Source organism: Mobula birostris, chromosome 3, assembly GCF_030028105.1.
Source record: "Mobula birostris isolate sMobBir1 chromosome 3, sMobBir1.hap1, whole genome shotgun sequence".
NCBI lineage: Eukaryota > Metazoa > Chordata > Chondrichthyes > Myliobatiformes > Myliobatidae > Mobula > Mobula birostris.
In genome coordinates this window covers 45751324-45775559 of record NC_092372.1, presented here as the reverse complement: position 1 = coordinate 45775559, position 24236 = coordinate 45751324, and the positions used below count along the sequence as shown (strand labels likewise).

The window sequence follows — 24236 nt, the reverse complement described above, 5'->3', positions numbered from 1 at the left end:
AGTGTCTGCAGGAATATGAGTTATTATGTAAATGTTATGAATCAGAGACAGATCTTGAGTAAACTGAAGGTACAAGGTAAAGGAATATACCACTGCCGTCTCTGGAGAATTCGAATGCTGCATGGGTTCTAAAGTTTTCTTCATATATAACTGGATTTACCAGTTTATATTGTTGTATGTAACCAAGCATGTAAGATTACAAATTACCTTTCAGACTGACAATGGGGGTAAATGTGTTAAGAGCACCTGGAATAGTACTTACACAGTGAGTGGCAGGGCCTTGTGGAGTACTGTAGAACAAAGAGGAACAGGTACATACTGCAGCTCCTTGAAAGTGGAGACACAGGTAGACAGGGTGGTGACAAAGGTGTTGGCCTGCCTGCCCTAGGAAGGGATGGTACTGTAGCAGAGCACAAAGTGCAGTCTGTTTACAGTTCCTCAGTCAGGGTTTGATTCTCACTGCTGTCTGTAAGGAGTTTGTACATTCTCCCCACGACCAGTGCATCTGTAGTAGTGAACTTACCACTATTCAGGACATTTACAAAGACAGGTGTGTAAAAAGGGCCCGAAGGATCATTGGGGACCTGAGTCACCCCAGCCACAAACTGTTCCGGCTGCTACCATCTGGGAAACAGTACCACAGCATAAAAACCAGGACCAACAGGCTCCGGGACAGCTTCTTCCACCAGGCCATCAGACTGATTAACTCACATTGATCTGAGTGTATTTCTATGTTACATTGACTGTTCTATTTATTATAAACTACTATGATTGAACATTGCACATTTAGGCAGAGACGTAACGCCAAGATTTTTACTCCTCATGTATGTGAAGGATTTGAGAAAGAAAGACAATTCAATTCAATTCAGTTTTCCTGTGGGTGCTCTGGTTTCCTCCCACATTAGAAAGGGTTAGTAATTTGAGCCCATGCTATGTTGGCGCTGGTAGCATGGCAAAACTTGAGGGCTGATTTGCATAATCCTCACTGATTTGATTTGTTACTGAATGATGATTTTACTGTGTGATTCGGTGTACATGTGACAAACAAAGTCAATACAACTGGTGGGTAAACTCTCCTCATTGCGTCTCTCTGTAACTGGATCTTGGACTCTTGACAGAAAGACCACAGTCAAAGAATATCGCTAGCAATATCTCTAGCTTCATCGCCAGCACCCTTGGTGGGGCTGCGTACTCAGCCCGTGCTGCTGATGCATGGCTGCAGTGCTAGATCCAGACCAAAATGAATCGTCAAGTTTGCTGATGACTCAGCAGCAGTCAACATCGACAACGGCGGCGAGACAGCATACAGAGAGAAGGTAGAGGGTGCGAGCACAACAACTTGACCCTCAAGGTTGACGAGACCAAAGAGGTGGCTGTAGACCTGAGGAAGGTGTCGGCTGGCCACTCCTCACTGCACATAAACGGCTTCTCCATGGAGAGGGTTAGCAGCATCAAGTTTCTTGAAGTACACATAACGGACAATCTCGTCCACCCATCTAAGATATTTATCAGAAGCACTGCATACACATGGCCCTTCGTACTGTCAGTGATCCCTCCCATCCATCCAACCATCTTTATGGCCGTCAGGCAGGAGGTAGGATGGAAACTTTCTTCCCCCAGGCTGCCAGACTACCGAACTCACTGCCACCATCATGTATGAAGCATTACACTGTTTACTTTTTAACTTGTGTCATAAACACACCTTATTATTTGTTAATGTGATTATATTACTTTATTGTTGTGTGTGTGTAATAGATATTGTGCAATGGGCTGAATAACCTAATTCTGCTTTCAATAGGTTTCAATAGGTACATTTAATGTCAGAGAGATAAATACAATATACATCCTGTCTCTTATGCTCTCTCATGGTCTCATGCAATCTAAAATAAAAGCAGAACATGCTGGAACTACTCAGCATGTCAAGCTGCGTCTGTAGAAGAGAAACAAAGTTAACACTTCATGTCTTTCTGTTTTGCGTTTTGCAACTCTTACATTCTTTTATCTATGTAAATTTTGTCTATATTCTGACTGCTTGCATTCATTCATTGCCAAGATAGCCTTGTTTACATTTATTCCCCATGATCACCCCCGTTTTACCTTGGAAAAATAGAAAAGCACTGCATAATGTGAAAAATGAAGATCTTGATCATGTATTGTCAACATCAGAGTGAAATTGGAGCGACTGGGCTTGTATACTCTGGAATTTAGAAGGCTGAGAGGGGATCTTATTGAAACATATAAGATTATTAAGGGATTGGACATGCTGGAGGCAGGAAGCATGTTCCCGCTGATGGGTGAGTCCAGAACCAGAGGCCACAGTTTAAGAGTAAGGGGTAGGCCATTGAGAACGGAGTTGAGGAAAAACTTTTTCACCCAGAGAGTGGTGGATGTATGGAATGCTCTGTCCCAGAAGGCTGTGGAGGCCAAGTCTCTGGATGTTTTCAAGATGATCAGCCATGATCACAGTGAATGGCAGTGCTGGTTCGAAGGGCCGAATGGCCTACTCCTGCACTTATTGTCTATTGAAATATGCCGTTTAACATTATACTGATCATGAAACAAGCAAAGAGCTATTAGGACAAACTGAAAATTGGAAGTAATTATGAATATTCATCAGGCAGTTTCTAGAAAGTTATGAAAGGCCATGGTATTAAGTTTTTAAAGTGTCTGCTGATGATGAAAATCTAACACCAGAAAAAGTCTGCAAAGCTCTTTGTTTTTATACCTTCCATAAAACCTAAAAAAGGTTAAGTACAAATACTGTAACCTTTGTAGGTGGAGACTGAAAGCCTGCTGTTGTTTCTTGTTGTTCAACGGCTGATTCAGGTATTCTCCCGATGCTGCTGTTCTGCCTTTGTTACCCTGCGCCTATTATCTTATTATATTAATAGTATGTAATGATTTTTACTGTTAAGTACGTAGCTGTGATGAACAAGTATAAGACAAAGACTGCTGACTGGTAGCACATCAATTCAGAGTCGGAATGCTGGCAATCTCAAGCTTTCTCATTACATATTCCAAAATTTGAAAAAATCCAAAACACTTCTGGCCCGAGCATTTTGGATAAGAGGTACTCAACCTGTAAGTGAAAATTATGACATATGTTTGTAGAGAAATTTTTTTAAAAACCTTATTGCTGAAATGCTGTATCAGCCTACAAAGACTTTCATTCCAGTATACAGTATTAAGTTCATGAATAAGGAATATACAAAACAGGCATCCAAAGTTAGAATACAGGAGTATCGTTGGATGCCAAACCACTAAGATTTTCAAATGGTCAGAAAACAAATTATTGGAATTTTACAGGGGTGGGGTGGAAAGTAGACAGCTTTAATCTCCAGCCCATTGTCTCTAATCCAATCTGTCCTCTCTGCATTTTAGAAAACACTTGTTTTCTCAATTTTCCCGTTCTGAGGACAGGTGATTGAAACATTTCCCCTTTCCACAAAATGCTGAATCTTTCCAGCGCTTTTCATGTGTTTCAGAGGGGCTTGAGATGGAGATTGAATGCTTGTCCCTGAAGGTAAACAGGTGTCTTCAATCAAATGCTGTTGTCTAACAGTGCCAAATCTGTATAATTACTCAGACTTGCAGAGCTATTTGCCAATGGCAAACAACTGAAGATTTTACTGTTTTCACTAGTTTACTCTTTACTTGCCAGTTAATTTTTATATGACTTAAATCATAACTAGAATTTAGAGGCTCATTATCAAAGAAAACAAAGAAAACTAAATAAAAGTGGATTCAGGTTAATTGAAATATTGATTAATCGGAGCAGCTGTTTATGAGGGACAACCCTTAAAGAACAAAAACTAAATTCAGAAAATTTTCGTGATTGCCTTTGTTTGTGTGGGACTGTGCTGCTTAAATAGGACAGGAACTGTTGCAGAGCAGTTTCTAACTAGTGCCGGATACATGCACTTGCTTGACCATTTGACACCACACCATGCCAAGAGCAAATGGTCATTAAATAGTGTCAATTGCATGTGTTTGTGTTCAAAAGGCAGTGAATTTGATCACTGATAGTTGGCAAGAAATAAGCAGTAAGACAATTTGGAGCTGTTTTGCTCACTACGGTTTCAAGCTTGGAGATGCCGGAAACGGCGAGGAGTGAAAATGAAACAATTTCAATACTTCAACACAGTATCAACAATCATCTTGAATGTTACAATGAAAATGAAGATTTGGTGGATGCAGTTGTCTAAAACATTGTATAAAGGGAGTCCATTATCTGCACTAGGGGTGTGGGCTGATTTTGTTAATTTACAATTAATCAAAAGAACACAGCAGATGAATTCCTCCGTTGATTACACAGTTTGAGAGTACTGTATTGGCAGCATTCTGAAATTTATCTAAATGCATAAATTGTTAGCTAAATGACAATTGGTCTTTTTATACCTTTTAACTATTTCCATGGAACTTTGGCTAATTGGGGCAATCACTTAATTGAGCCAAAATGTACTGATCCTGATGGGTCCCAATTAACCAGAATCCACTGTATTTCTCTTTCATAGGTAATGACTTTTCAATGAAGGATTTAGTTACACAGTGTGATTGATTAAAGTGTCATTAACTGAAAGTTCCATTGTAGAAAGTTCACATTGTATAATGATTCATCCTTGGCTGCTAGTGGAACTTCCTTTTTAGTCCTTTTTAGTTTGCAGTATTTCCAAATTTGAAAAGATCTCAGTGGACTTAAAGCTGAAAAATGCACTTTCTTTGGAAGGATAACAAACAAAGGTTTGATCAAAAACAGATGGTTTGTTAGTACAGAAAGCAAAGCATAATTCTTCAGTGCTGACACAGACTCTGACATAGATAAATTGACTTTAATTCCATGATATAATGTTGAATACTTAACTTATTTCTTTGAGTCTATTTGCTCTTTAATTAATAGAATGGAAATATATTTATGGGACTAATTATAACTAGATTAACAATCAATAGATCTGATTTAAAATAGCTGTCCAAGAAACAGTGAATAATTCTTATGCATATGTAGGTATTTTTTCTTGTTATTATTGTTACATTTCTCTCTGCTATTTGTGTTCAATTGTATTCAGAATCTATCTTTCCTTGGTCCTTAGTTTATTTTGTTTAATTTGGGTTTAATGCCGCAGTGGGAGGTTTTAGTCTTTTCAGACCCTCTCCACTCTAGATTTCTATCCACTGGATCTCTTCAGTTCATCAAATCTTTTCTATTTGATCTCACATGAACTTAAGACTCTGAAGATATAGTATATGGTTTATTGTTCCATAAGTTTATAAATAAATTCAGTAATTTAAAATCATTTGATGGTTACATTTATTTTGAAAGTTCCAGAAAGATTAAGGTAACAGATTAGGAATTGTGTCAAACATGAGAACCTATACAATAGACTATCTGTTAATTTGATACAAAATCAGAAAATTCTGGAAATTCTTAATAGTCAGTATCTGTGGAAGGAGAAACAGAGTTAATATTTCAGGTCAAAGCTTGCTCAGAAGTGGGAAAGAAAAAGAAAAAAAGTTTTAAGTTGCAAGAAGACAAGACTGGGAAGAGATGGTTGGGCCAGAAGGATTACATGTGACAGATTTACAGCAGCAAATCATAAGCACAAAGAAGTCTGCAGATGCTAGAAATCCAGAGTGAAACACACAAAGTGATGGAGGAGCTCAACAGGTCAGACAGCATCTATGGAAATGAATAAACAGCCAGCACTTCGGGCCAAGACCCTTCATCAGGAAGTTTTCTTTCAAAATGAGATGGTCATGGGCCATCTAGAGAGCGACAAAGTGTAATGTGTTGCAAATAGCAGATCAGTTTGTGCTCTTGGAGAGGAGAAAAATCTGAGCAAATTTCACAAACTGATGACTTAAAGCGGAAATGCCAGTTTTCTGATATAGGTAGAGTACATCAAGATTCAAGATTGTTTAATATCATTTCCTGTACACAAGTGGAAGGAAATCAGAACATGGTATTGAGTCTGGAAAAGTGCAGTGCGCTCAGATGAAAATGAGAAACTTTTGGCAAACTTTGTTGGGGATGCATTAGCACAGTGCAGGGAGGACAAGAAGGTGGATGGAGGATTAAAGAGGCACGCAACAAGAAGCTCTGATTGCTCCTGTGGATACTGCACAAAGTGGTGACGCAATCTGCATTTGGTGACATAAATACCAAATGAAGTACCCCATGTTGGCCAAAGTGCAAGTGAATTGCTGCTTCACTCCGAAGGACTGTTTGAATCCCTGGTGCATGGGTAAGGGAGTAGTAAAAGGACAGGCATTGCACCTGCTGTCATTGAGTGACGAACTACCATGACGTGGAATAGTTGGTGTGGATGGAAGAGCAGACCAGGCATTTGAAGAAAGCGCAACACACACAAAATGTTGGAGGAATTCAGTAGGTCAGGCAGCATTTATGGCAATAAATAAACAGTCAATATTTCAGGCTAAGGCCCTTCCTCAAGGCAGGAAAAGATAGGGGGAAGACAACGGAATAAAAAGGTGGGGGAGGGGAAGGAAGATAGATAGAATGTGATATGTGAAGCCAGGTGGGGAGGGAAAGGTAAAGGGCTGGAGAGGAAGGAATCTAATAGGAGAGGTAGGGGACTGCAGGAGAAAGGGAAGAAAGATGGGATCCGGGGTGGGTGGGGGGGTGAAAGGCAGATGAGAAGAGGTAAGAGATAGAGCGGGGAATAGAAGAGGAGAGGGGGAGGAGGGAAAAGTTGAAAATGATATACATGCCATCAGGTTGGAGGTTACCCAAACGGAACACAAGGTGTTGCTCCTTCACTCTGAGGGTGAACTCATCATGGCACAGAGGAGACCATGGACCGACATGTTGGAATGGGAATCGGAATTAAAATGTTTCACCACTGGGAAGTTCTGCTTTAGGTGGATGGAGCAGAGGTGCTTGACAAAGGAGTCGCCCTATTTACAATGGGTCTCACCAATCTGGAGGACATAATAGATGACCCTAGCAGATTCACAGATGAAGTATTGCCTCACCTGGAAGGACTATTCCGGGTCCTGAATGGAGGTGAGGGAGGAAGGTAGTGTGCAGGTGTAGCACTTGGCCACTTTCAGGGATAAGTGCCGGAAGTGATTCCTGCAGAAAGTGAGAAACAGGGCGGGGTGGGGGGGAGGGGAAGTAGAATCCTTTTGGAGATGGCCGAAGTTGTGGAGAATGAGCTGTTGTATGTGGAGGCTCATGGGGTGGTAGATAAGGACAAGAGGAATTTTATCACTGTTAAGGCGGTGGGAAGATGGTGTGAGCGTGGACGTTCAGCAGATGGAGGAGAGCAGCGTTGATGGTGAAGAAGGATGTTGCGGAGTCTCACTGAAGGAAATTGTGAAGGATGTTCTGTTGAATCTGGAGAAGTATAGAGAGGACGATGAGGACCAATAGAAATCTACCCATCTTCTGAGAAGTTTGTGATTGATATTCACGTTGTATTTATTGTCGACACCACTGAAATACATGCTTGAAGTAGATTGGCAGTTCCTATTTAGTGTATAAAGTTTTGCAGTTTCCAGAAAAGTGAGCTTGGAGAGCAAATAACAACTTACCTAAAGTGTAATGTGTCACAGTGAGTACAGTTTAAGATGCTCTGACATTAAAAATGGTCAGTGTATTATCTTCAAAGGCTCTGCAGTTCTACTAGTATGAAAGCAGACCACCAATTAAATAATAATTTGTCAGGTGTTATTTCCTACCAGGCCCTATCAAAAAGATGTAAAAGTTAATTTGCTAGATCAACTATTTGTTCTTAGTAATATCAACTGCTGGGCAATATTGAGAACAGAGATTTCAAAATAAGTAAATCAATCCAGGCTTTGCAAGGTGATACATTAAGATCATGTACTCTTGCTGTGCAATTCTCGATGTTCTACAATTTGTCTGTTTATTTGTGAAAGTACGTATGCTGTACTGATATGGGAGTATAGAAGAATGAGGGAACATTTCAAAGTTCAAAACAAATTTTATTATCAAAGTACATGTATGTCACCATATACAACTCTGAAATTCATTTCCTTCTGGGCATTTTCAACAAATCTATAGAACAGTAACTATAAAAGGATCAATGCAAGATTAACCAGAGTGCAGAAGACAACAAACTGTGCAACTGCTATTGTAAATACATAGTAGTTTAGGTTTCAAAGGTACATTTAATGTCAGAGAAATGTGTACAATATACATCCTGAAATGCTTTTTCTTCACAGCCATCCACGAAAACAGAGGACTGCCCCAAAGAATGAACGACATTTAAATGTTAGAATCCCAAAGTACCCCCCCCCGCATAAGCGACAGCAAGCAACAATCCCCCACCACCAAGAAAAAAAACATCGGCACCCGCCACCAAGCATTCAAACGTGAGCAAGGCAACAGCAAAGACACAGACTTGCAGTGCCCCAAAGACTACTTGTTCACCCAGTATTTGACGTACCATGGGCTCCCTCTCAACCTAATAAGGGAGAAGGAAGTGTCTGCATTTCACAGTGGGAGGGGGGACATAACAAACAACTCGCTGGTTTATGATGTTAAAAGTCTCTTGTGTTGCTTTTTCTGAGTTCTGTGCCCAAAGACCTCGGGTCTCTGGGCACACAGCCAGAGATCTTCTGTCTCCAATGACACACCGATCTCCTGTAGAGGCACTGACCTACGATCCCCCCATCTCCAGAGCCATGAAATCTCAGTCCTGTGAACGCGAGCGAAGCTCTTAGGCCGAGCCCTTGGCATGCCGAACAACAGTCATTCATGAAACACCGAGAGCGGGTCCCATTCCCACAAAGAACCGTAGTCAGCGTGTAACTCCAGGTCAAGGTCTTCAAAAGAACCCTGAAAGGGAAAAATAGAGATATTAAAGATGGAAATAGAGCCATTTCCAAAGATGCAAGCAAAGTAATCGCCGTTAGGCACCATTAATCCTCCTAAGCTTAACATGAACGTGAGATAAAGAGTCCTTTAAAGTGAGATCATTGGTTATGGGAACATTTCAGTGATGGTTCAAGTGAAGTTGAGTGTAGTTATCCCCTTTTTAAGAGCTTGATGGTTGAGGGGCTTGAACCTGGTGGTGTGAGTTCTGAAGCTCTTGGCTTGATGGCAATAGTGAGAAGAGAGTATGACCTGGGTGGTGGGAATCCCTGATGATGGATGCTGCTTTCCTACGACAGTGTTTTATTTATTTATTTATTGAAATTCAGCGCAAATAAGCCCTTTTGGCCCTTTGAGTCTTGCCGCCCAGCAATCCCACAATTTATTCTGAGCCTAATCATGAAACAATTTACAACAGCCAATTGACCTACCTTTGGACTGTGGGAAGAAACCAGGGCACCCGGGAAAAAGCTCACATGGTCATGGGGTGAACGGACAAACTTCTTACAGGCAGTGGCAGGAATTGAACCTGGGTTGCCTGTACTGTAAAGCATTATGCTAATCTTTATGCTCACATGCCACCCCAGTGTAAATGTGCTCCATGGTTGGGAGGTCTTTAGCCGTGATGTACTGTGCCAAATCCACTACTGCTTGTAGGATTTTTGGTTGAAAGGTGTTGGTGTTTCCATACCAGGCTGTGATGCATCCTGTCAGTATACTCTCCACCACACATTTGTAGAAGTTTGTCAAAGTTTTGGATGTCGAGCCAAATCTCTGCAAACTCCAAAGGAAGTAGAAACACTGCCATGCTTTCTTCATAATTGCACATACAGTATGTTCTGGGCCCAGTACAGGTCCTCTGAAATAGTAACACTGAGGAATTTAATGTTGCTCATCCTTTCTACTATTGATATTCCAATGAGGACTGGCTCATGGACCTCTAGTTTCCCTCTCCTGAGGTCTATAATCAGTTCCTTGGTCTTGCTACATTGAGTGAGAGGTTGTTGTTATGACACAACTCAGCCAGATTTTCAATCTCCGTCCCACATGCTGATTCATGACCACCTTTGGTAGAGGTATACAAATTTACAAGGGGTATAGACAGGGTAAATGCAAGCAGGCTTTTTCAACTGAGGCTAAGAGAGACTAGAACTAGTGGAGTGAAAGGTGAAATGTTTGATGGGAATCTGAGGGGGGGGCTTCTTCACTCTGAGGATGGTGTGAATGTGGAAAGAGCTGCCAGCAGATGCAGGTTCCATTGTAACATTTGAGTGAAACGTGGATAGGTACATGGATGAGAAAGGTATGGAGGTCTACAGTCCAGGTGCAGGTAGATGGGACTGGAGAGAAGACCAGGTTGGTACGGGTTAAGTAGGCTGAAGGGCTTGTTTCTGTGCTGTAGTGTTCTATGACGCTAGTACGCTTTGAAGTTTCTGTATTTATCTGCAAGTTATCTGATCACTGTCATGCAGTACTTTGTGGGAGTTTGTGTGTATAATTGGTTGCCATTTTTTCTACATGACAGCAGTGGTTTCAGATTGCACTGTGGGGGTAGTAGATAGAGACCATTTGCTGTGGGTGAGACCCATCCTCTCATACCTTTCATTGAACATGCAGAGTTACAGCAGTTTAGCTGCTGAGTGAATTTGGTTGTTGAGTGGAAAGGGTTCTAAGTTGAACAGCTTCCAATCTATCCTGTAGATTAGTTCCACTTCATTTGGAAGCCTTTTGGAGCTGAGCTGCGAAGAGAAAGGTTAGAAGAAGATTAAAAGCAGAAGGATTACCAGTGATGGAGTCCACCCATATCAGAAGCAAAGGGCCATCTGCGCTTGGAGTTAGAGTTTGTAGGTGAGGTCTTAACTGCATTCACTCTGCCAAGGATATTGTATTCAGATAACTTGGGGAGGGAAACCGTGAAATTCAAGAACCAGTGGCTATTAGAAAGGAGGACGTAGAAGGCACCTTAATAGGCTTAATCAGAATCAGGTTTATTGTCACTGACTTGCATAAAGCATAAGACATCATAGCAGAATTGGGCCATTCGGCCCATCAAGCCCAGTCCGCCATTCAATCATGGCTTATTTATTGTCCTTCTCAACCCCATTCTCCTACCTTCTCCCTGTAACCTTTGACCGTAAATTGACTCTGAAACTGTCAAGACAGTAAGTTCTGCAGTGGAATACGACAGAATAGTGCTCAAGTTCAGAGCTAGAGGGCCACAGTCCAGACTTGTACTGCTAATGGACATTGGATTTCCAAGAGCACAGACCGAGAACATTCAACTCATAAGCGTCTGCTGACTGGATTTGTCCAATATAACAATTCCATACTTAGTCTTGCAGTTGCTCGCCCACCCACCTCATAGTTCCAGATTTTCGATGTTCAAGATATTTTCTTTTGATTAACTCCCTGGTTTTGATTGGCATTTGCTTAACAAGCAACTGAGAGAAGGCTCCACAACTACACGGCAAGTGTGTGGTGAAATGTGTTGCTTTGCACAGCAGTGCACTGCAGTGACATAAAATTGCTATAAATTACAAAATAAATAAATTGTGCAAAGAGGAATAAGAGGGTAGTGTTTGTGGACTGTTCAGATACCTCATGGCAGAGGGGAAGAAGCCATTGCTAAAATATTGAATGTAGGCCTTCAGACTTCCTGCACTTCCAAACAAGAAGAGGGCATATCCTAGATGGTCCTGAGTGATGGATACCTCCTCCTGGAGACACCACCTCCTGAAGATGTCCTGAATGGTGGGCAGGCCTGTGCCCGTGATGGAGCTGACTGAGTTTACAATCTTCTCCAGCCTCTTTCAGTCCTGTGCATTGGAGCCACCACACCATGCTGAGATGCAACAAGTCAGAATGCCCTCCACCGTACATCTATAGGGATTTGCAAGAGTCTTTGGTGACATAACTATTCTCCTCAAAATTCCCAACAAAGCAGAGCAGCTGGTGTGTCTTCATCATGATTGCATCAATGTGTTGGGCCCAGGATAAATCCTTGGATCTGCTGATGCCTGGAAACTTGTAACTGCTCACTGTTCCCACTGCTGTGCCGTCAATGAGGACTGAATTGTGTTCTCTCAACTTCCCCTCCCTGAAATCCAGAACTGTTTTCTTGGTCTCCCTGACATTGAGTACAAGGATGTTGTTGCAACCCCACTCAACCAGCCAATTGATTTCACTCCTGTACAGCTCCTCATTGCCACCTCAGATTCCACCATCCACAGTGGTGTCACCAGTGAAATACAGACTCCTGTAAATCCACAGGTCCTGATGAGATCTGTCCCAGGCTGCTATGGAGAGATTGCTGGGGCTTTGACAGAATCTTCAAATCTTCTCTGACCAGAGAATATGAGGCAGATGATGAGAATACAACAAATATGACACCGATATTCAAAAAGAGCAGCACAGATAACCAGTGATTTGAACACAAGTGTGAGAGAGGTTAATAGAAAAAGTTCTGAGTGTCAGGACTAACCTACACTTGAAAGGCGAGGGTTAGTCAATGATAGTCAGTATGGCTTTGTTATGGTAAAATCATGCCTGACTAATTTGACAGTTTTTTTAAAGAAGGGAAATACAGCGGATGTAGTTCACATGAACTTCAATAAGGTCCTTCATTGAACACTGGTTGCAAAAGCCCAAAGCCCATGGCAATTAGGTTTATTTGGCAAATTGTATTCAAAATTGAATAGTGATAGAAAGCAGAGAGTGATGATTGGTGCTTGGCTTGGCTTTGTGATTAGAAGCCTGTCACCTGAAATGCACCGTAGAGGTCTGTGTGGTGGTGTGCTGACTGTCATATACATTAATAATTTAATGCTAATATAGGAGATTAGTAAGTTTTCACATGATATGATAATTGAATGTGGTGTTAATATAAAAAAAGGGTAAAGTTAGACTACAAGACCAAATGGGTGAATTGGCAAGATGGAATTTTGTACTGTTAAATGTGAGATATTTTGGAAGGGCTAACAAAGCTGGGACATGCACAGTGTATTGAACAACAAGACGGTAAGTAGCCAGAGCAGCTTCACGTAGTGAGGGTGTCTAAAACAAGGGACATCATTTTCTGGAGAGGGAAGAAATTTGAAAGGGACTTAAGGAGTAAATTTTTTTACACACAAGGTAATTGGTGTCTAGAATGAGCTAGTCGTAGAGGCAGGAATAGCAACAACATTTAAAAGGCACCTTGACATGTACTTGAATTAACAAGGCAGAGCAGTGTAAGGAATTAAAGCAGTAGGTCAGATTATTACAGTAAGGAATGGTGGTCAGCATAGATGTGGTGGGCCGAAGGGCCTATTTCTATTGAGCAACTCAATGATTTTAAATACGTATCTAGATGGGTACATCAATTTTCAAGGCATAATAGAGATGGTTAGCATGGGCATAGTAGGCCAAAGTGCCTTTTTTCTATGCTGTGTGCCTCTCTGACTATCTCTATGAAGTGTCAGGGCCATGACATAGTCTTCAGCACCCAGTTTTGCTCTGTTACAGAACCATGAATGTTTCACATAGTGAGGTGTTAATTAGTGTAAGCACCATGCTTGGCATTGAAATATAACACTTACAAAGGTGGAACATCATTCTTCAAAGGTATAATTGTTAAGGAATTTTAGAAAAAAGTGTTTTCTGTTTATTTCTTTATTCTTTGTTAATGCAATATTTTTTCTCTTTCTGGTTCTCATTTGACATTGAATTTAACCTATTTGATTTTCCTTATTGCAGTTCATAGAACAAGTTTTCAATCTGGTTTATCAATTACTTGTCCCTTTTACTCACAATTAAGATACTTGATTAACTTTACTGAGTAATTATCAGCTCAGATGCTCAGCAGATTGTGGAGAGTTACTTTCATCCAGCAAGTTAAGTTTTAGTGGCTTAGATTCTGAAAATCTTGAATTTACCAGCTAACTTCCACTAGCAATTTAACTATTGTGTTCTTCCATTGGACACCGCATAGAGTCCAGTGCTAGAGCAGAATTAAGTGATTTCTAAATTTCATGAATCTTAATCCAAATCTCTGCATATCTAACATGGGATCTGTGAGCACATTTACAGATATTTTAAAATAACCTAGTGGTTTCAGGCAATATATGTTGTGAGGTGATTTTTTTCCCCTAATGTATAATTGATTTAATGTTTTCAGTGGCTACTTTAAAATGTTCATTAATGCTTACTTTTTATTTTTTTTTATTTCATTCTTAATAGTTTTTAAAGTGCATTAGTATATCCAGTGCATTCAGATACCTTTAGAAACTTTGCAAGGTCAAATTGACAGCAAAAGTGGAGACATGGCATTATTATCTCTCGATAGCTGCCAGGGTAAATCTTGAAAGATCCAGATATGGATCGAGTAAATGAATCTTACTGTCCCATAAGTCCTCTGTGAAGTGCACTAATGGGTCCCACTCAGCAAAACTACATGATTGTTTTCCGTGGATTACTATTTCAGTGGCCTTAACAATTCAGTGGCTATTAGATTTCATTAAGCTTTGATGGACACATAGTTTCATCCTTGTTACCTTGGGTTCCCATCCTGGCAAGTTTATTTATGAAATATCAATTAGAAGAGCTCTTACTACATGTTTACTATTCCAAGAAAGCAAAGCATGATGTTGCCTTTTTGTAATTGTATCTGAGGTGCATTTCCATTTGTACCCATTACAGATCACAGTGGTTCGAATCAGCAAGTACAGTTGTTTAGGATTTACTAAGTTACCTGTACAGCAATAATTATATTCCTTGTTCGTAATTCTTTTCTTTCAGCTTTGATGTGGATAATGGCACAACATCAGGTCGGAGTCCCTTAGATCCAATGACGAGTCCTGGCTCAGGACTCATTCTACAGGCCAACTTTGTACATAGTCAACGACGGGAGTCCTTCCTATACCGGTCTGATAGCGACTATGACCTCTCTCCAAAGTCTATGTCAAGGAACTCCTCCATTGCGAGCGACATGTAAGTAAAACAAGCTTCTTTCTTTAATGGTTGTGCAGTGACATGACTAAAATTTTTCATGTTACAGAAGAATCAAAATAGATATGTTTTATTTTTATTATTTTAAACCAGTAACTAAAACCACTGAAAACATGGACCAATGGGCAAATAGATTTTTTTTTTACAAATTCAGTAAGCAGTCTTCCCCAGGAGCACTTTTTTTTTCATTCTGTCTTACTTCCAACAGGAGAATAAATGTGCAAACTGATGACTGATTGCTGTCACATGGTTCCTCCCAGCAGATCAGATGTCAAAATGATTTCAAACGTATGTCAAAATATTAAAGTAAAGGCATCCATTAGTCTTGCGAGACCATGGATCTGCGCCTGGAAAGTCTTCACTCTCCAGGGTGCAGGCCTGGGCAAGGTTGTATGGCAGACCAGCAGTTGCCCATGCTGCAAGTCTCCCCTCTCCACAACACCAATGTTATGCAAGAGAAGGGCATTAGGACCCATACAGCTTGGCACCAGTGTCATCGCAGAGCAATGTGTGGTTAAGTACAAGGACACAACACGTTGCCTTGGCTAGGGCTCAAACTCATGACCTTCGGGTCGCTAGTCCAATGCCTTAACCACTTGACCATGTGCGCGCGTACACACACACACACACACACACACACACACACACACACACACACACACACACACACACACACACACACACACACACACACACACACACACACACACACACACACACACACACACACCAGAGTAACCTGCAGTGGTCAAATTCACTTCTCTTTTTACCAATACTGCACATATGCAACAATACAGATAGCAGTGGTTAATTCTCAACTCCAAGCCTGCAACATAGATGCAAGGGTATAAGCTTAAATCCTGCAGCTGGAGTCCCCATTCAAAATATTTTCAAAAAGCTGGAATTAAAGAGCAAACATTGAAATCACAAAGATATGGTATTGGAAATTCCCCACCCTATTGATTTATGTCTTTAATTGAATGAAATCTACAGTCCCAAACAAGTTTGGTGTAGATGTAACTCCTGACCCACTCATCTGATAAGTTCTTAACTTGGGCCAGTAGGAATGGGCAATTAAATGCCTGCCCTTACCAGCAATGTCCATTAACACCTGAGGAAGTGCATTCTGCTCATCCAAGGCATGAAAGATCACAAGTTCTCAACTAAAGGTGTGAGGCAATTGACCATTTTTAATGATTGAGCTATAGGCATTTTGTATATTCTAAATGATGCATAATGTTTAGTTTACAAATTAGAAAGAAACAGTAGGTGTAGGAATATTAAACAGGTCTTTTGGCAGTGCAATGCAAAGTTCTTAGAGTCTAATACTTAATGCTGATTTTTGAAACAAAAACACACTCTTAAACAAATTATCCCTTTTTTATTGGTGGCAAACCCTTTATATTTACTTTATACTTTGATGATTCAACATGGCAATAAAGTTACCTATCAATGTGGCCATTAAGTTCATTACCCATACAAATATTTTATATTTGCATTGTAATACATTCAACCCTGAACTAATGTTGTATATTGGAACTGTAAAATGTTCTTTCATTGAGGAGGAGGTGAGTTAAGTTCACACACTCTTCCAGGTCCTGTTTGTTCAGTAACTAAACACCTTTTCTGAAAAAAAACTATGATTGCAGCTTGCACACCTCTGGCACTGCCACACTAGGCCTCGGAATATATCACCAGCTTCCTCTGCAATTGCTTTGTAAACTTTTCTAAAAAGATTATATTGTATATAATGTTATACACAGTTTGTATATTCCGAAAGCAAAGGTATCAAAATCCCTAATATGTGCTGTACTTATAATATTCTATTTCTGTGCCTCGGGCCTAGTGTGAATACATCTGTTAGGTCACTGAGTTTACAGATGTTTTTATGAAGGAAACAGAAGTAACAGTCATCTGTTGAAACCAATTTTCAGCCAATTTAAATTGAGATTTACAGCCTTAATTGAATTTAAACAACATTATATTATAAAAATACGAAACTAGTCACCATTAGGTTTTTGAAGGAAACAAAGCTACACCTCTTGCTGTGTGCAGCATTAGCAGCCTTCTGTTAACCCTTTGTGACATCAGTCCGGAGTATGCTGACAACTGTGATCGGTATAATCATAACATTTAACACTTGAAGCACAACATTTATTTTCAATCTTCTGGCTAGTGCAACTGCTTGAATTTTTATATTGAATAGTCATAGAGTTGTACAGTGCAGAAAAAGGCCCTTTGGGTCAATTTCTCCATGCTGATCAAGATGTCTTTCTGAGCTAGTTCCAGTTGCCTTCAACAGGCCCTTATCCCTCTAAACTCTTCCTATTCGTAAACCAGTACAAAATGTCTTCGAAACATTGCATTTGTACCTGTCTCTACCATTTCCTCTGGAAGCTTGTTCCATGTAACCACTGCTCTCTGTGCACAAAACCAACCTCTCAGAACTCCTTTAAATCTGTCCTGTCTCACCATGAATCTATCTAGTCTTAGGCCTACCTTAGAAGAAAACCTGTGACCTTCCACCTTATCTATGCCCCTTGTGATCATATAAACCACTATAAAGTCACCTGTCTCTTCATTCACTTCAGGAAAACAGTCTCAGTCTATCCACACACACACAGTGCTTTGGATTTCCAGCATCTGCAGACGTTCTCGTGTTTGTCAGCCTACCCACTCTCCCTTTGAACCCAACCCCGCCAGTACCAGCAACATTCGTGTGAGTCTTTTCTGTGCCCACCTAGCTTAATCACATTGCAACCAAAAATGCACGCAATATTCCAATTGCGATCTCACCAACATCTTATGTAGCTGTAACATGATGTTGCAAATCTTGTAGTCAACGCCCCATACGGTGAAGGCAGGTGTGCTGTCAACATAGCTCAAGACTGTAATACTACTTTGTTCTAATCATGCTCTATTGTAACTTTCTTCTGATACTTTGAATTAATTGGAAGCTCTTGATAAAATGTATCCTTACTACAAATAGTCTCTGTAATACTTATTCCTCTATCAGTGTACTTCATGTAATCATGTAAAGGGAGATCAACATGTTTACTGTTATACTACTTATACTTTTTAAAACTAAGTTTCTTTTCTTGAATATGCGATTGGGATCTCCCACACATAAAAAAGAAATTTATTATAAGTTCAGAAGTTTATTGAAATTTGGTTACATTTCTTTGACTCTCTAACATCTATTTCCAAGGTTTTACATTCTAAAGTGGTTGTGTGGACATAGAATAGATTATTTTTAAAATTTATATTTAAGTAGTTTTCCATAACATTGGTTTTGTTTTCTAAATAATAATACACGTTATAGTGTATGAATATTTTGCATTATATATTTTCTGTTGTTTATAAAAACATGTGAAGTTGAATATCTCATTGTGAAGAAGGAATATTGAGTTCATAATGAATGAGCACCTTGTACAAGTGTACCTTTCGAGCAAATGTAATTGTCTTCTGTTTGCTTGTATACAATCTGGTAATGCCTCAGGGGGTCCCAGCGTCCTCCAACAGAAAATCCGCAATGCTGGCCTGTGGGTTTGACACCGTTGTAAGTGACCGATGAATGGAAATCTGCCTGGTTTTAGCCTCTTTGGTCTGTTCATGTGTGCCTGCAAGATATATTGCCTCTGGTCTTCTGCACGTGACATAGTTATTTCCAATTAGACCCTCTGTCTCAGTTGTTAAAGCTGCAAAATGTTGAAAGCTGTCAGCTGGAGAGATTTTTTTTAAAGAATCTATTCAGATTCAAATATGGTACCTTCACATTTATCTGACTGATCATAATGTAAAATTCTAGCCTTCAGATAATAAATGATTATTATCCAGATAATACAAGATTTAAAAAAAAGCTCCTGTTACATTTGCAGCTTTAAGTGAATATAACCATTTCTTTTGATCAATATAGGTACTAATCATAAAATCTTTAAAAGTAATTGTGTCCATATGTCACTTATATTACAACAATTCAAATGGGTTTGAAACAGTAATTTTTTGATCAATAAAATGCAAGCATATCTTTGAAAAAGTTCTGTTTTTGATGTTTTTTTCTGTTTTCATCAAAAGAACAACAAAATTCATTTTTGACTTTCGATTTAGTAACTGGATATTCATCTTAATATCACAATATGCTTTCTAATGGCATACTCCTTGATTTTACTCTTTCTCCCCTAAAACATAGAAAGTTATTACTTTAATATTATGGTGGAAATTGGGCTATGCTTATAGAATGGATATGTATTCAATAACCAGATATCAGACCTAAGAATCTAACAATTTGGGAACAGTAGCATATTTACATCTGTTAACTATTGGTTAGTAGTCTGAATTTCTAGAGGCTTTACTCTGCTGCTGTGCTTCCAGTCATTTCCACTAAAGGAATTGGAACTCTCCCTATATCCATTTCCACAGGACATTTAATGAGACAAAGTAAACAATTCACACTTGTATGCATATAGTGGAGGTGTTGAATGCCAGCAGAAACTTCAAAGCCATGCCACACTGCCTCAATACAGCCAAAGACTTAATGACATTTTAAAAATTCTTGGGCATGAAAGGTCACCCTGCCTGTCTTCTAAAAGTAGTTGACCTTCCCAGAGATTGATTACATTTCCTGGAAAGCATGTTGAAATATTTCTTAGGCACATAACAAAAGCCTGCTAGCTCTCTATTTGGCCTGTGGAGAGCCTAATGAACAGAAGTACACCCCCAGAGAGTGATTTTCCCCAGAATTTTGAGCCCCAGCTGTGGATGTCAAATTAGAAGTGGCTTCATGCCATGAGACAACACTGAGCAGATGTTGTGCTGCAAGTAGATGAACATTTTATAGCAACAGCCTAGTCTACAGTGTATCTTTTACACAGTATTTGAAATGGCATAGTGACCTATAATATTCCAAAATGACAGTACCAAAGTGCATCTAATTTCAAGATCTTTTTATATATCAAGTCATTTTTTTTTACTTATCCTAGTTATGGATGTCAGTAATTGAATATTCCCAAGGCAGGTTAAGTATAGTTGGGTGCAAAGTAATATTTCTTTTATTCTTTTCCCAAAATCATTGCCAAAATTGGACAAGGCACCTGTATATATGAAGCTCTTTTTTCTGCAGATTTAGCAATGTTATTAAATTGTTTAAAATAAATCAACATGTCTAGCAAGATGTCATATAATTTTAACTCATGATCTCAGTAGAGCATTTATTGCTAAGCTAATCAATATGTTTATAATCAACTACCTTTGCGATCTCACGGATTGGGATTGTCAATCACTTTCCTTTCATTTTCACTTTGCCTCTTTTGCCCTGGGTCTTAGTTGTGTCAACAAGCAGCCACCATTAAACAGAATGGAGTGCACACAAAGTGAAACGACAGGTGGACTGGAGTGCTAATGCTATTGGAACAATTAGAATATAAGTAGGTTATTCAGTTCCAGAGCCCATTCTGTTGCTCAGTTAAATTATTATCAATCTCCATTTCAACTCTATCTTTTGCTTCTACAACTGCTGACACTCAACAATTTCAGGTTGAAGGTTTTCAATTGACCACATTTTTGATATTTATTTCCAGATTTTCATTTTTGTGTGGATGAGGGGGGAGAAGTACTTTCTGAAGTCACTCCTTATTTTTGATTCTCCCAACAGATTATTTTCCCCTCTAAACACTCTTTAAAGCTATTTATTCATTGTTTAATTTTGTATACTCAAAGAAATAACCTACATGTTCTATGAAATCCCTGATAATTCTGGGGAATCAAGACTGCACATTCCCACTCTACCTATTCCACTTCACTGCCTAAGACCAACAAGTACTTCCAAAGATAAATTACCCAGAACTGAATTCCAGTATTCCAGAGGCTTTTGGTTATCCCTCCAAAATTAAACTTAACATATGGACAAATACTGTTTCCTCGTTATTGGTAATGGGACCTTGCCATTTTATTTATGTTGTGCACATTTTAGAATATAACACAATTGACTATACAGATTGCTTAAGCATTGTTAATAAATTTCATAGGCTGAAAATTGCTCAAAATAGCTTAAGTACCATTTTGGACTTCAAAGCCCATTTGACGATGAATCAAAAAGCAGATATCTGAAATAAAAACTGATTTGCTGGTCAGGCAGCATCTAAGGAGAGGGAAACAGAGTTCACTTTTCAGATAGGGGAACTGAATGCGAGTTCTAATGAAAGATCTTTGTCCTGAAATGGGAAACTGCTTTTCTTTCCACAGATGTTACCTTACCTGCTGAGTGTTTCCATTATTTTTTTTAATTTTACCTTAAAGTTTGATTATTGTTTTATTTCTTATTTCAATTCATACCTATACTGATCACCAGAAAGTGACAATGTGAAGCATTTTTAACTTGTACAATAACATCTAGCTCTCATTGACTTTTCAACCTCTCTCCAGAAATTTTCAATTAGTAACATACCCTTCCTTCTACATTTTGTGCTAGTGCACTCAGTGCTTTCAAATTAAATGTCTACTGGAATAAAGAAGGAATTGTATGGATTTATGTGTAACTAAACAAGGATTTATCTGAATGTGTATGTTCTTGTGATATATAGATTATTTTTATGAACGTTTAATGTCTATTATGGTGGAAATAAGTTTATCTTGCTGGTAATCACTCTGAAGTACAGATAAACAAAAAAGTACATATAAAAATAGAAAACATAGAAAACCTACAGCACAGTACAGTGCCTTCAGCCCACAATGCTGTGCTGAACATATACTTACTTAGAAATTACCTAGGGTTACCCATAGCCCTCTATTTTTCTAAGGTCTATGTACCTATCCAGGAGTCTCTTAAAAGAACCTGTTCTATCCGCCTCCACCACCGTCACCAGCAGCCCATTCCACGCACTCACCACTCTCTGCCTTTTTAAAAAAAAACTTACTCCTGACATCTCCTCTGTATCTACTTCCAAGCACCTTAAACCTGTGCCCTCTCATGTTAGCCATTTCAGCCCCGGGAAAAAGCCTCTGACTTTCCACACAATCAATGCCTCTCATCATCTTATACACCTCTATCAGGTCACCTCTCATCCTCTGTCGCTCCAAGGAGAAAAGGCCAAGTTCACTCAACCTGTTCTCATAAAGCATGCTCCCCCAATCCAGGCAACATCCTTGTAAATCTCCTCTGCGCCCTTTCTATAGTTTCTACATCCTTCCTGTAGTGAGGTGACCAGAACTGAGCACAGTACTCCAAGTGGGGACTGACTAGGGTACTATATAGCTGTAACATTACCTCTCAGCTCTTAAATTCGATCCCACGGTTGATCTTCCCACGTATGCCTTCTTAACCACAGAGTCCTATGGACTCGGACCCCAAGATCCCGCTGATCCTCCATACTGCTAAGTGTCTTACCATTAATGCTATATTCTGTCATCATATTTGACCTACCAAAATGAACCACCTCACACTTATCTGGGTTGAACTCCATCTGCCACTTCTCAGCCCAGTTTTGCATCCTATCGATGTCCCGCTGTAACCTCTGACAGCCCTCCACACTATCCACAACACCCCCAACCTTTGTGTCATCAGCAAATTTACTAACCCATCCCTCCAGTTTCTCATCCAGGTCATTTATAAAAATCCCAAAGAGAAGGGGTCCCAGAACAGATCTCTGAGGCACACCACTGGTCACTGACCTCCATGCAGAATATGACCCGTCTATAACCACTCTTTGCTTTCTGTGAGCAAGCCAATTCTGGATCCACAAAGCAAAGTCCCCTTGGATCCCATGCCTCCTTACTTTCTCAATAAGCCTTGAATGGGGCACCTTATCAAATGTCTTGCTGAAATCCATATACACTACATCTACTGCTCTACCTTCATCAATGTATTCAATCCTCAAAATATTCAATCAGGCTCGTAAGGAGTGAAATAGAATGCATTTCTTAATTTTGCACGAAACTATTGTGAGTAATGGCACCTGGACAACAAAAACACCAAGAACTACTTAACCCCCAAGGAAGTTTGATGTAAATTCATGGAAGATTAAGGAGGCCCTTCCATATGTACCCTTTCCTGCTTGTGGACCAGGTAATAGGGTTGCCCTCCCATCGGTTTCATTGAATTTCATTTAGAGGTTTTAATGGTGGGACTTTAGTCAGCCAGATTTCTGCTATAATGTATTGAGGCACAGACTGTAATGTGCATGACTTAACTTCTAATCTGAGTACTGGGGATATAATGAATTACTGCACGTGCCAGTGAAAGCCCTGAGTGAGCAGATATCATTTATTCCTCTAGTTTCTGGCACAATATTGCAATGGACAAGAAATCTTGCTGAGCTCAGAACTCAGAGTGCAAAGAAAAATTCCCTGCTGATTTCATTTAAACTCTTTAATTATTGACACAAGCCAGCAACATATGCATGGGAAAATGTTGGCTTGACAGGATAATGCTGCTATCATGTCTCAAATAAATTCCTTTTAATGCACTGTTTTACAGCGATTTTGCAGTGTTGCCTTGCATTACTTGTAAGATTATCCCAACATTCTTAAAGTTGGTTTGAGGATCAAATTGTCTTTGTATTTCTACAGAAATACCTGGACAACAAAATGCCGAACATTAGTTTATTTCTTGTGATTGCTCAAGAATTGAAATTGTGAAAGTAATGATTTTGTCCATTGTGCTGTTGTACTGAAGTGCTTAGCCCTAGTAATGAGAAGGAGCTAATGTACAAATAGAAACTCATAGTGTCCGTTACCCTGTGGCCTAGACCTTGAAGTTCAAGTGAGTACATTAAATCAACTTTTGAAATTCTCAAATCCATTTGCATTCAATTTCATTAAAGGTACTCAATCAGAAAAGCAACATGATAATATCCAACCTCGGGAGATTGCAGATTACTCAAGGATATTGTGAATATCTGTTCTATACCTAAAGTAATTCACATTCAGTTCCTCTAAGTCGCATACAGAGGAATGTCATTCAAACACACTAAATGCCTATTTAATAATGTTTCCTTTTCTGACAATTATGTCTTTTTAGAAAGAATAAATGTGGTGTCCTGAATTGTGAAAATGCGTTAAAAATCAAGCCTATTGTCCAATGTAGCACAATGCAAAATATACCATTCAGAGCCATAATTTGCATGAAACAACTCAGTGAAGAAAGAAAGGCAAAGTAAATGCTTAATTTAAGGTAAATGGCTATAAGACAAACTTCATACACTATGCAGAAAAATAACAGTTATTGTAATTAATTCGTGGAATTTTTAATCTGGAATGTGACATCATGTCTTAGGTAATACTAAAGTGTTAAGAGGTGCCCCATTATACTAAGAGAACTGTTCATTAAATTTTTTACCCTTGAGATCCAGTAAGATGAGCATAATCTTGATATGCTTGGGATTTATTTTTGATGACTTTG

At 39.4% G+C, this 24236-nt stretch overlaps 1 protein-coding gene across 5 annotated transcripts in view; it reads left to right on the top strand.

Moving 5' to 3' along the window:
• pde4d (phosphodiesterase 4D, cAMP-specific) overlaps positions 1-24236 on the top strand; it is a 1076746-nt gene that overhangs the window by 897233 nt on the left and 155277 nt on the right. For all 5 annotated transcript variants that reach the window (XM_072252564.1, XM_072252563.1, XM_072252567.1 and 2 more), the window contains one exon: positions 14633-14824. In XM_072252564.1, coding sequence (XP_072108665.1) covers positions 14633-14824 — 192 coding nt within the window. The remainder of the gene's footprint in view (positions 1-14632; positions 14825-24236) is intronic.